General features: G+C 30.2%; 1 protein-coding gene across 1 annotated transcript in view; it reads left to right on the top strand.

Annotated features, from left to right (window-relative positions):
* Positions 1 to 328: 328 nt before the first annotated feature.
* The window catches only part of LOC143070923 (uncharacterized), a 35,114-nt gene continuing 21,442 nt past the window's right edge, over positions 329 to 14,000 (top strand). Inside the window, exons 1-3 of the mRNA XM_076245021.1 lie at positions 329 to 458; positions 7,871 to 8,723; positions 13,494 to 13,578. Coding sequence (XP_076101136.1) covers positions 7,875 to 8,723; positions 13,494 to 13,578 — 934 coding nt within the window. The 5' untranslated portion in view covers positions 329 to 458; positions 7,871 to 7,874. The remainder of the gene's footprint in view (positions 459 to 7,870; positions 8,724 to 13,493; positions 13,579 to 14,000) is intronic.

The following is a 14,000-nucleotide window of genomic DNA, read 5'->3' as shown; positions in this document are numbered from 1 at the left end:
TTTAAATGTAGCACACACAGAAACGGACTAAGCATTAGACAAAATCCTATGAGAATAACAAATATAACATCAAAACCAAATACATGAATTTGGGATAGATAAGTACCGTGACAAATAAAAGGTGATAAATAATTTTACGATCATTAAAAATAAATCAGACATATTGATGATACAAGTGGCAGAATATTGTTTATTTGAATCAGAGTAGTATTTACAATGTATGATCTCTTCTCAAAAAAGTATATGTATACATCATTGTTATTTAAGACATATCTATATCAAAAAGTTGCACATGCGCGATTCAAAAATGTTCTTATCAGGCATTATAAAACAAGTAGTTATATTGATAGAATATGTTTTGTTTATGATCTAAAATGTTGTATCATTCTGGATACAAATGAAATTAAAAAAAAATGTATTGATAGCCTTTAACAACAACGCTATTTAAGCGCACACAGGTAAGAATTAATTTTAAGATTCGTCATGAAGAAATATCAAATATGGCTGTGCTTTTCCTCACAATATTTAATCCGACTGTCGATAACCTGTTATTTGAAAGGAAATCAAGATATTTCTGGACCATGGTGCTTTAGATCATATGCACTGTGTGTTTCAGACAACTAACAAAAATGACTTTGTTGAAAAAAAAACCCACCCGAAATATACTCCAATTTACAGTCTGAACCACATAGTGTTGTTGATATATATTTATAGTACCTCCATCGTCAATGTCATTCAATAACATTTTGACATTAAATACATGAGGGAAATATGTTTTTAAAGTTATCTATAGTCTAAATATGAACCTTGAGATAGGTCTAGCTACAATTTACACTTGCAAAGTAATTAAACCCAGAGTTTATTAAATATCAAATGTAACCACAAGTTTAATCACATGTGTATTTAGGTGTGTAAACGCAGGAATAAAGAAAAAAATTTAAATACCATTAAATTCATGTCTCATGATGCATGGTATTCAATTGTGTATAATATAGTGAACTACAAGTCTTTAGTGTGTGAATTTACTACTACAGTTGAATGAAATGAACTTCATTGCAATTCTGAAACAATCATTTTTTTTCCAGTATTTAGAAAATGATATGATTATGCATTCTTATATGAAATTTGTTCACACACTATGAAAATGTTTATATGAATTAAATACTTCGATTGACGTTTGATCAACCTTTCCCGTGCCTTCATAATATGAATATCAAAGAAATTTCATCATATATCATATCAATTCAAACATTAAGTGAAATAATATATATTTAGGAATATATTAACTGTAATGTCATTTCAAAATTTAGACATCAAGGCGATAAATCATTACAATAAGTTTCTTTGCTTTTTTGTGTGTTATTTTTATGTTGTGCATGTACTGATTTTGTGTCATGTATGGTTACCTCATAATCTTTTTTTCCGTTAAAAATGATTTTAACTGAATAAATAAAGCACGGATATAATTGAAACTGAAAAAGTCAATGTCACAAAATATACAATGGTCAAAAGAAGGCAAAATGTAATGTTTTCAAATCAGCAAATATGATGAACATTCTAAAATAAATTTGTCATGATCATGATGATGTATATTCAATAAAATTTTAGAAATGTCATCTCAAAATCAGGCTTTCTTATAAGTTATTTTGATATTTTGTTTCTAACATTTTGCTGGTCGATTCAATTATTGATAGCTTCGGAGAACTTGACTTATTTATACATTGTAATTTGCTTTTAAATAGCTATCAGTTACTACAACAACTCTTATTTCCATGCATGACGTATATTAATTTTATGTTTGTTGTTTTTGGTGTCACGTACCGATCTTTTGATTTAAAGTATTTAAAGTTTTTCTTACGATGTACTATTACACCTCTGGCCGAGGTTAGGAGATGGTTGAGGGCTCACTAAAATGTTCAACCCTGTCATATTCTTTATGTGCCTGTCCCAGGACAGAATACTGTAGCTCAGGTGTTGTCGTAAGTTAATATCTATTAAATTATTGTTCGATAATGTTTTGCTATAAAGAAGATCGGTAGTTTTCTCGTTTAACTTGTTTCACATTTGTCATAGCCGACTATACGGTATGGTTTTTCTGACTGTCGAAGTGAGTACGGTTGCCTTTATCTACACCCAGAAGTGTTATTCACCTTGTATATATGCTTTTCTAACATTATATTTGAATCAAGCAAAACTGTGTTCTCCACAATATAGATTTGTATACAAACCATAAGCAAGAAGAACAGATTGTTTGAATATTATCTAATAAAAGTTCTAAAGAAAATTCAAAACAACCCAATTTCTAATTCAATAAAGGCAGACATTATAAGAATCTATATAAATCAGAGACAGCAAGTTGTGCAATACATTAGAAGGTGAAAGTCTTTTCGTTTTAGATTGACCAAATATATATATAAAACACATACTAACTAAGTTATATAATGTCTTACGTTTTGTTGCATTAATTGAAAAAAGCTTCCTATATTATTCTTACAACAATAAAACCCACAAATCTCATATAAGATTTTACTAAAGTTTTTTTTAGAAAGGAGTCATTTGAACTGATGTCATGTGACTAGCTTTACATATAATGACTTTTATCATTAATAAGCTATGTATACAACTGTATATACATATAAGTTTTGTTGTATTTTATGTTATTTGTTTTTAATATTTTTGTATCTATAAATGTTAATAAAAAAAATCCACACGGCAATACTTTTTTCGCCACTAGGTGCAAAGTGATTCTGAGTTGCTAAGGTATACTTGAGAGAAAAAAATCACAATTAAATGTATAAATTGTCAAACGCACGAAATTAAACTGAGATACTTTATTAAATGCTATTTTATGACATCACGTAATGCAATCATTACTTCCCTTTACCATTTGCTGTGGATTCTATTGAAACCTTATGTTCTTATCAAACTGCAAATCGGATAGGTCTATAATAGTTTTGATATCTTGTCTGGTAATAGCTTTACTTTAGTCTTTTTTTGGTTTATTCAGCTCCTCAAATTTTACTTAGGCATTACTGAAAAAACTTTCATTGTCGAAATGCACATCAAGTACAACACAAATGTAATAATAAATTCTAAATAAAGGCAACAGTAGTATACCGCTGTTCAATAAAGGCAACAGTATACCGCTATTCAAAACTCATAAATCCATGGACAAAAAACAAAATCGGGGTAACAAACTAAAACTGAGGGAAACGCATTAAATATAGGAGGAGAACAACGACACAACATTTAAATGTAGCACACACAGAAACGGATTAAGCATTAGACAAAATTCTATGAGAATAACAAATATAACATCAAAACCAAATACATGAATTTGGGATAGATAAGTACCGTGACAAATAAAAGGTGATAAATAATTTTACGATCATTAAAAATAAATCAGACATATTGATGATACAAGTGGCAGAATATTGTTTATTTGAATCAGAGTAGTATTTACAATGTATGATCCCTTCTCAAAAAAGTATATGTATACATCATTGTTATTTAAGACACATCTATATCAAAAAGTTGCACATGCGCGATTCAAAAATGTTCTGATCAGGCATTTTAAAACAAGAAGTTATATTGATAGAATATGTTTTGTTTATGATCTAAAATGTTGTATCATTCTGGATACAAATGAAATTAAAAAAAATGTATTGATAGCCTTTAACAACAACGCTATTTAAGCGCACACAGGTAAGAATTAATTTTAAGATTCGTCATGAAGAAAAAGCAAATATGGCTGTGCTTTTCCTCACAATATTTAATCCGACTGTCGATAACCTGTTATTTGAAAGGAAATCAAGATATTTCTGGACCATGGTGCTTTAGATCATATGCACTGTGTGTTTCAGACAACTAACAAAAATGACTTTGTTGAAAAAAAAACCCACCCGAAATATACTCCAATTTACAGTCTGAACCACATAGTGTTGTTGATATATATTTATAGTACCTCCATCGTCAATGTCATTCAATAACATTTTTACATTAAATACATGAGGGAAATATGTTTTTAAAGTTATCTATAGTCTAGATATGAACCTTGAGATAGGTCTAGCTACAATTTACACTTGCAAAGTAATTAAACCCAGAGTTTATTAAATATCAAATGTAACCACAATTTTAATCACATGTGTATTTAGGTGTGTAAACGCAGGAATAAAGAAAAAAATTTAAATACCATTAAATTCATGTCTCATGATGCATGGTATTCAATTGTGTATAATATAGTGAACTACACGTCTTTAGTGTGTGAATTTACTACTACAGTTGAATGAAATGAACTTCATTGCAATTCTGAAACAATCATTTTTTTTTCAGTATTTAGAAAATGATATGATTATGCATTCTTATATGAAATTTGTTCACACACTATGAAAATGTTTATATGAATTAAATACTTCAATTGACGTTTGATCAACCTTTCCCGTGCCTTCATAATATGAATATCAAAGAAATTTCAGCATACATCATATCAATTCAAACATTAAGTGAAATCATATATATTTAGGAATATATTAACTGTAATGTCATTTCAAAATTTAGACATCAAGGCGATAAATCATTACAATAAGTTTCTTTGCTTTTTTGTGTGTTATTTTTATGTTGTGCATGTACTGATTTTGTGTCATGTATGGTTACCTCATAATCTTTTTTTCCGTTAAAAATGATTTTAACAGAATAAATAAAGCACGGATATAATTGAAACTGAAAAAGTCAATGTCACAAAATATACAATGGTCAAAAAGAAGGCAAAATGTAATGTTTTCAAATCAGCAAATATGATGAACATTCTAAAATAAACTTTTCATGATATTGATGATATATATTCAATAAAATTTTAGAAATGTCATCTCAAAATCAGGCTTTCTTATAAGTTATTTTGATATTTTTTTTCTAACATTTTGCTGGTCGATTCAATTATTGATAGCTTCGGAGAACTTGACTTATTTATACATTGTAATTTGCTTTTAAATAGCTATCAGTTACTACAACAACTCTTATTTCCATGCATGACGTATATTAATTTTATGTTTGTTGTTTTCGGTGTCACGTACCGATCTTTTGATTTAAAGTATTTAAAGTTTTTCTTACGATGTACTATTACACCTCTGGCCGAGGTTAGGAGATGGTTGAGGGCTCACTAAAATGTTCAACCCTGTCATATTCTTTATGTGCCTGTCCCAGGACAGAATACTGTAGCTCAGGTGTTGTCGTAAGTTAATATCTATTAAATTATTGTTCGATAATGTTTTGCTATAAAGAAGATCGGTAGTTTTCTCGTTTAACTTGTTTCACATTTGTCATATTCGACTATACGGTATGGTTTTTCTGACTGTCGAAGTGAGTACGGTTGCCTTATCTACACCCAGAAGTGTTATTCATCTTGTATATATGCTTTTCTAACATTATATTTGATTCAAACAAAACTGTGTTCTCCACAATATAGATTTGTATACAAACCATAAGCAAGAAGAACAGATTGTTTGAATATTATCTAATAAAAGTTCTAAAGAAAATTCAAAACAACCCAATTTCTAATTCAATAAAGGCAGACATTATAGGAATCTATATAAATCAGAGACAGCAAGTTGTGCAATACATTAGAAGGTGAAAGTCTTTTCGTTTTAGATTGACCAAATATATATATAAAACACATACTAACTAAGTTATATAATGTCTTACGTTTTGTTGCATTAATTGAAAAAAGCTTCCTATATTATTCTTAAAACAATAAAACCCACAAATCTCATATAAGATTTTACTAAAGTTTTTTTGGAAAGGAGTCATTTGAACTGATGTCATGTGACTAGCTTTACATATAATGACTTTTATCATTAATAAGCTATGTATACAACTGTATATACATATAAGTTTTGTTGTATTTTATGTTATTTGTTTTTAATATTTTTGTATCTATAAATGTTAATAAAAAAAATCCGCACGGCAATACTTTTTTCGCCACTAGGTGCAAAGTGATTCTGAGTTGCTAAGGTCTACTTGAGGAAAACAAATCACAATTAAATGTATAAATTGTCAAACGCACGAAATTAACCTGAGATACTTTATTAAATGCTATTTTATGACATCACGTAATGCAATCATTACTTCCCTGTACCATTTGCTGATGATTCTATTGAAACCTTATGTTCTTATCAAACTGCAAATCGGATAGGTCTATAATAGTTTTGATTTCTTGTCTGGTAATAGCTTTACTTTAGTCCTTTTATTGGTTAATTCAGCTCCACAAATTTTTCTTAGGCATTACTGAAAAAACTTTAATTGTCAAAATGCACATCAAGTACAACACAAATGTAATAATAAATTCTTAATAAAGGCAACAGTAGTATACCGCTATTCAAAACTCATAAATCCATGGACAAAAAACAAAATCGAAGAAACAAACAAAAACTGAGGGAAACGCATTAAATATAAGAGGAGAACAACGACAAAATATTAAAATGTAACACACACACAGAAACGGACTAAGCATTAGACAAAATATTTACAAAATATAACAAATATAACATCAAAACCAAATACATGAATTTGGGATAGATAAGTACCGTGACAAATAAAAGATGATAAATAATTTTACTATCATTAAAAATAAATCAAACATATTGATGATATAATTTGCAGAATATTGTTTATTTGAATCAGAGAAGTATTTACAATGTATGATCCCTTTCCAAAAAAATATATGTACTTACGTACAACATTTCCCCCCATACAGATATGAAAGGTTCTTAGTAACATATGGGTCTTTGAAGATTGACGTTGCATGAGTGTTCACAATGCCATCTTATTATCTCAAAAAAGTAAAGAAAAATAAAATAATCAGAGAAACCAGGCTTTTCGTTTTAAAAATATCCCTTTTCAAAAACCAAATATATATTGGAATTTAGTTTCATTTTCTTCACCTTTCGAACAAATATAAATATTTGTGTTTCATGTCGTCTTTCAATACAAATTCTTGCAAAAACATGTAAAACCTGCAACAATCACTCAACAACTTTTATTGTGTTGCATATCATTTTTTTTCTGTAGAGGTAGTAGGAAAAGATAACCTTAGCTATATTTTTCAAAACCTTTCGGAACTTTAGGTCCTCAGTACTATTCGACTTCGTACCTGATTTGGCCTTTTTAGCGTGTTCATCTGAGCTCCTGATGAGTCTTTTGTAGAGAAATGCACGTCTTGCATACACAATTTCAATCCTAGTATCTTTGAGCGAGCTAACATTGGTAGTACTTAGTAGCTTAGTAGTTAACAACTGTAACGTCATTGTAGTAAATCCGTAAAAATGACATCGACTTGAGAACAATAAAAAGACGTCGATTCCTATTATTAGGTATAGTCTATGAATCTTATTTTATTGACGTCATATTTTGGACGTCGACTTGAGGAACGGACGGGACCGGGATTCAATCTCAGTCTAACACATATATATATCTGATATAGATTTCTAGTCTAAAAATGAAAACAACAAGTTATGGACTGTAGGCATCCGAATCGCTTTTCTAGATTTACATTAATCAGGAACACTCATCGTCGTTGAAATGATTTAAAAGTAAATTGTTTTGTTTAGCCGTGTTCATTTAGCAGTAAAGATACAACTCATTAATGAAATATACTGAACGTCAAATTGATTGGACCTGTTAGATACAATCATTTACGAAGAAATAAAACTGTAAAGATAGAGTATCCAAGAGATATCTTTCTCTCGAATATGTTTTAGTTGTTTAACGTTTGTTCAAAAGAAAACCATCTAAGTACAATTATAATGTAATTTCTTACGTACTTACGTTTGGATTAGTAACTATATACACTATAATACACTATTGATGTTCATTTCAGGAAAATGGCAGAATCAAGCACTGCTGATTTGATGTCCGGTACTGAAAAAGAAAACTTCGATAGGTTGATGTCACTGTTCCGCACTGGTACAGAAATTAAGCAACGATTACTTGAATATTACATCAGTAAAAAAGAGTTAAATTTGATTGATTGGCTTTCTGTTCTAAGCAAGAACTTTCTACAATTTGAAGATGTAAAACGAGCGCATAGAAGATCCTCAACTGTACAATCGATAGATCTTGGAGATAATACTATCAATACCGTTTTCATGTGTTACTGTTTTGACATTTTTTGGGATTGTTGTTTGTTAGATACTTGTCTTGAAGGTTTTCTTAATATTCACAAGGATGAGTTATACAGAAGTTATATAAATTCACAAAAGCAGACCGAATTACCTTCAGTGTCATCAGCACCTTATAGCACGTGCTCAACAGAAAATAGTATCCCAATCATAACAAAAGACCAGTGGGAGTTTCTCTATAAAAATGACGAAAACGAAAAATGCCTTTTAGCATCTAAAGGAATAACAGTATCCTGTTTAGACAGTTATCAGAATATTTTCATTCTAAGCATAGTATGCTCATTGTTCAAAGCACTAAAAGCTGTCTCAGAGTGCCAAATTGAGATATCGAAAATCGCAGCCCTGCAATGTTTCTTAACTAGCAATAAGTTTGAAGAAATATGGACAAAAATGAAGAAAAACATACTGACTATAGGTGAAAACTGCGCAAATTCCGATATTTTCCAGGGTAAATGCGCACGAATAAGAAAAACTACCTATAACAGAAGTTTAGTGCAAGAGAATCGAAAATATGTTTTACAAGAAGCGTTAAATAATCCAAGTTTTACAAGAGTAAGTTTTTCATTAACACTCAGTGCAACGTGTGCAGTCATGTGATGGTAATCTTACAACAATGAAACAAGTTTTGACCTTTTTTATTATATCTTTACCATGGTTGAGTCATCCATTTTAGTAAGTTTATATATTGAGCTTCCTATTTCGGTCTTATGATCTTCTTATGTTTATTACCTTTTTGCTATAATTTAACATTCGACTATCCTTTACAAATATACTTGAAAATGTGCAATCAAATACGACACCAAGTTTCACATCTTCCCTGAGGAAGTAACAACAGTAATACTTACTCTTAATATAGCAATGATGGATAATGTATGATAACCAACGAGACAACTTCCTACTACACTACCAAGAATTTACTCACGTTTTTTTGGTACATTTCTACCCTCGTATATATCAGTACTGTTCGGCAAGACAGAAAACTTGTAATGTTATACTTTTTGTTTATTCAGTACTGTTTTTGACAGTACTGTTTCAGTATTGATTTTGACAGTACTGTTTCAGTACTGATTTTGACAGTACTGTTTCAGTACTAATTTTGACAGTACTGTTTCCGGACTGATTTCGTTAGTACTGTTTCAGTACTGATTTTGACAGTACTGTTTCAGTGCTGATTTCGTCAGTACTGATTCAGTTCTGATTTCGTCAGTACTGTTACAGTACTGATTTCGTCAGTAATGTTTCAGTACAGATTTTGTCAGTAGTGTTTCAGTACTAATTTTGTACTGTGAGTATACCGATTTTTTTAATTCTATTATTGAGTTGATATTTTCATTCACTGTTTTAGTAATAAACTTACTTTTTAGTGCGCACCTTATGATATCCATGTGAAAAATAGTTGTTTCCTTAGGTATATTTGCAGCAGTCGATTTGGTGTGGTTAATTTTTTTTAATTTGAATGTGTATTGTTTCAAAAAATATTTGGAACTGCAAAAACTTATATATCTAGGTAAGTGTAGTATGGTACATGATAATTGTGACATATTTTTATCTTGTGTAGACATCTCTGATTCACTGTTGGTCTATCATTAGAGAAATTTTTACAATATGCATCTCAGTACAATTGGTATCCAAATATAGTTTTGATAATTCTGTGGCAATATTACTATTATCCTTTTTTTATCTGGTTACGTTTTTCTCTTCGACTATATCACCCTGCTAAGCAGATTTATTTAGCGACGTAAACATGACCAAGGAAAATTATCAAGCTTACTTTCGTCTATCGAAAAACTATTGAAGTGAAGGGAAAAACAACAGAAAAGAAGCAAGATAAGCAGTTTATCGTATTTTACCCTTTAGGAGCACCTGAATTCATTCCCGGTTTTTGATGGAGTTCGTGTTTTTTTTGTTTGTGTGTATTTTTCAAAGTGTTGTTCTAAATGCCCTTTAGTTTTATAATTCTTTGTTAACCTCTTGATTTTGATTGTGACTGTCTTTCTGTGTATAGAAAAAGAATACGCACACACCATCAGAGAGATTCACACTGTGGTTCGAGGCTGATATTTTACAATATCAATGTGTATAATAGCAGACACTTTATGCATATACCAAACAAGATTAGAATACTGTTCATTTTTGGTATTTTGGTATTGCTTAAAGCATGTTGTAATTAATGCAGTCATACATTACTATGTTGGGCAATGTATTATAATTAACATAAAAACAATGTCTCGTTTACCTTATTTCTAATCATAACTGGAATTTCTTTAATTTACCATAACCATTTTTTAATATATAATAAAACATTCAATGTTATACAAACATGTGAAGTTTGTGACAAAAATCGTTATCATTTTCATGCTCCTTTAAAGTTTATAAATAAAACAATCAAAGAAACAATTAATTTTGCATGTATCATGTTGCATTGCTCTCTCCCTTTGCTACATGTATCTTTTCTTTGGAATGCTTCGTAAAAATGTCAGTTTCCTGGTTCTTTTCCTCAATTCAGTCCCGCATATGATACATGTGTCTTGCTACATGTACAGTGGTAATTCAAGAGGTCACTTAAGTTCTAATATGAGCTCATTATAAGCATCCATCTTAATGTTTTGGTACTTGTACGAAACATAGGACTCAATGGTTCATGATTAAATGGGTTTTTTTTCTTTCTAATGAGTGTCATATTGATACACCAATTTGTATAAAGGTCTTCAATTTTCACATCGAACATTTCCATTTCTACTCCTGTCTCCATTGCTGTTAATCATTCTGAGGAAAGAAACTAAATCGACTTTATAAAGGCTATTATAAATTTTCTTATGTTTCCTCATTTCAGTGTTATGTAAACATAAAAAGAATGTACAATTTTGGATGGGAATGGTCATCAAAATGTACTTATTACTTTATATACTACCAGAAGTCTAGTAATGGACTGGACTTCTGATACTGCATGTATATATAATCAATCACAGTTGAAATTTGTTGCTAAAGTAAATTAAAAAAAAGAAAATATGATAATTCAATTCATCATCATCAGAGTATTGGTGTTTGCCAGTGGCAAGTATTTCATGCACGTATAGTTTTAACCATCAATCTCATTATGTGATTATTATATTTAAATATATACTCATTACTTTATAAATACAAAAGTACATTAATGTTTAATAGATTGAAGTGGAAATTCAATTTAACGTACATATGTAGCACTCAGAAACGTGTCCGATTCCCCCAACACGTGTCCATGTGACGTCAATGATCTGATAAACATGTCAAATTGCACGGGCGCCAAATGTGTTGTGTTTATCAACGTCTAACTGTGTCTTTTTAAAGCACAGAAACCACTTCTGCGGGAAGCCGGTCGTGCAATACCCTCATTGACATACATTTTTAAAAAGACATTTAGGCATCACCGGAACAAAAGAATTTACTTACTATTAAACCATGATTTATACTTTACAAAACTTATTAAATGCAATGTGTATGAGATTTTTTTTCTAAATGCGCCACTGGACATTAAGCAATCCATAGTTAATTTTGTGTTGTAAACTGAGCCTGCAGTTATGCTTGTTATGAATAACCTATGTTGAACAAACTAATGCTTATAAATGACATACAATGAAGCACCGGGGAAAAATACAATATAAAATGTATTAGTTTTCTTAATTATGAAGTACCTCTGTCTGAACTTTATTATAATAATAATCATATTAATAAAAATATCATAAAACCACTTCAAATAAAAATGACTTTTTGTTGTACATTTTTTTTATATAAACCAGGGGTCTGTGTCTACAAGTAGAAGTAAGTGCACAGTGTAGCATATCTTGGAACCAATGAAACGGAATGGATGTAAAATTTTATTTTGATTAGGTTTTTCCACTTTTCTGTGGAAAGACCTATTGTACTTGTCCTGATTATTATTAAAAAATAATTCGCATGTGACCTTCAATTTGCACCCAAGGTCAAGGGTAACCGAATGCAAAAAAAAAATAAATTACGCTGCAATTTTAAGCTTGCATATTAAGAAAACGATGAGAGTTTGCTGCATACATACTGTGTATAAAATGTTTTTCTTGACGAGCACAACATTTAATACATTAAGCTAAATATGTCCGACCGTCTGTTCAAAAGTTATAACAACATAATTCTTTAAACTGTTATAACATGTGTATATCTTTAAAAAGGTACCAGATATCAACCTACTATAAATTTTCAAGATTATCAGTAATTCAAGACCTTTAGTTTAAGGTCAAAGTCAGGTCATAATGACATTTAACCTTGACCTTCAAAGTGTAATTTGAGCGTGACATTTGAAAGGTCAGGTGTTCTGAGTTAAAAGGTTGTAGTTCCATGTCTCAATGACTTTCGGTGTTCATGTTTGGTATTGCATCATATATTTGATTATTCATTGTGAGCTTGATTAACCTTGGAGTCGTCCAATAATCACTTAGCAACAACAGGTTACCACCTGATAATTTATGAAATTGAAGAGTTTAATATGGTTATATGTTTGACCTAATAACAAAACATTCAATGGAAAATAAATAATAATTTGAAAAGTTCATGTTTTGCATTGACTTTAAAAGTTCCACAAGATCTATTTATATATTTATATATATAATTGATATTTAAAATTTGGGAACTTTGCCGAATGGGGTTATTTGGTATAGGAAATTGAAGGTCTTAATGATCTCTACTCAAACATGAAAATTTTGAACCCCTTTATCATCCCAGTTAGAAGGGTGGGGTAATTTAGTGCAAAAAAAACCCAACTTCTTAGATGGTTAAGCTGTTGCATATCAAATGAAAGGCCGCAAAGCGTACATTTCAAATATCAAATTGACGTCCCAAAATGGCTTGGGTGGGGTCATTGTGTGCAAAACATAAATTGTATTTTAATATAGGGTTGTCGTATATCAAATGAAAGGTCATGATGTGTACATGTGAAATATCAAATTCCTGATCTCCAAAAATCAGTTGAATGGGGTTATCAAGTGCAAAAATCAAACTTTATAGAATATGGCATTGTCGCATATCAAATGATGGTAATCAAGTCTACAGTACAAATATCATACTTTGGATCTAATGAAAAATAGGTGCATGGGGTTATAAGGTGTAAAAAGTGAAATTTATAAGAAGGTATACTTGTCGTATATCAAGTGAAAGGTTGTAATGAGTACATTACAAAAACATCACTTTTACAGGAAAGACCTTTCAATTGTTTTCAAACGACTAAGACACTTGTTTGATTTTGTTTTGATAAAGGTTATCATTGCAAGTTTATTTTTTATATTTTTTATATATTTTAAAATATCTGTTTTACAGGATAGGGGTTTTTGCAAAAGCGTGAGGAAGGAACTTGACCTGATAACAGATGAAGAAAATTTAGATCTTGCTCGAAAACTTTGTGGTACGTTTACTTTGAAACAAAACATAAAAACCTGGTTGTACCTGATTTACTGTCATTTAGATCGTCTTTTCCACCTTCTTTAAAAAGAAGGAGAAATAACAAGCAGGGCAATCAAAACCAATCTGAAAAAAGAAGAATCCATGACAAAAAAATAATACACGAAAGGATTAAAAAATAGATCATATAATCCTGAACAGAAAACTAAAGATTGACCCCATGTTACATTAGCTGGTGATCAAACTGACTTTTACTGCCTGAAAAAAATGTCATTGTTATCTTATCATTGAACGTTTACTATAAATTACGAACCCTTTATAAATTGCTTTCTATAAGCACCAACCATCTATCGAGGTACTCAATTCCATGAATATAACGTAAATCTAATTATATAAACTCCAACTAAAAAGGTGTTGCTAAAAGGA

This window comes from Mytilus galloprovincialis, chromosome 4 (genome assembly GCF_965363235.1).
Source record: "Mytilus galloprovincialis chromosome 4, xbMytGall1.hap1.1, whole genome shotgun sequence".
Classification (NCBI taxonomy): domain Eukaryota; kingdom Metazoa; phylum Mollusca; class Bivalvia; order Mytilida; family Mytilidae; genus Mytilus; species Mytilus galloprovincialis.
The sequence above is the reverse complement of the archived record's forward strand: the minus strand, read 5'-3'. Positions and strand labels throughout refer to the sequence as shown.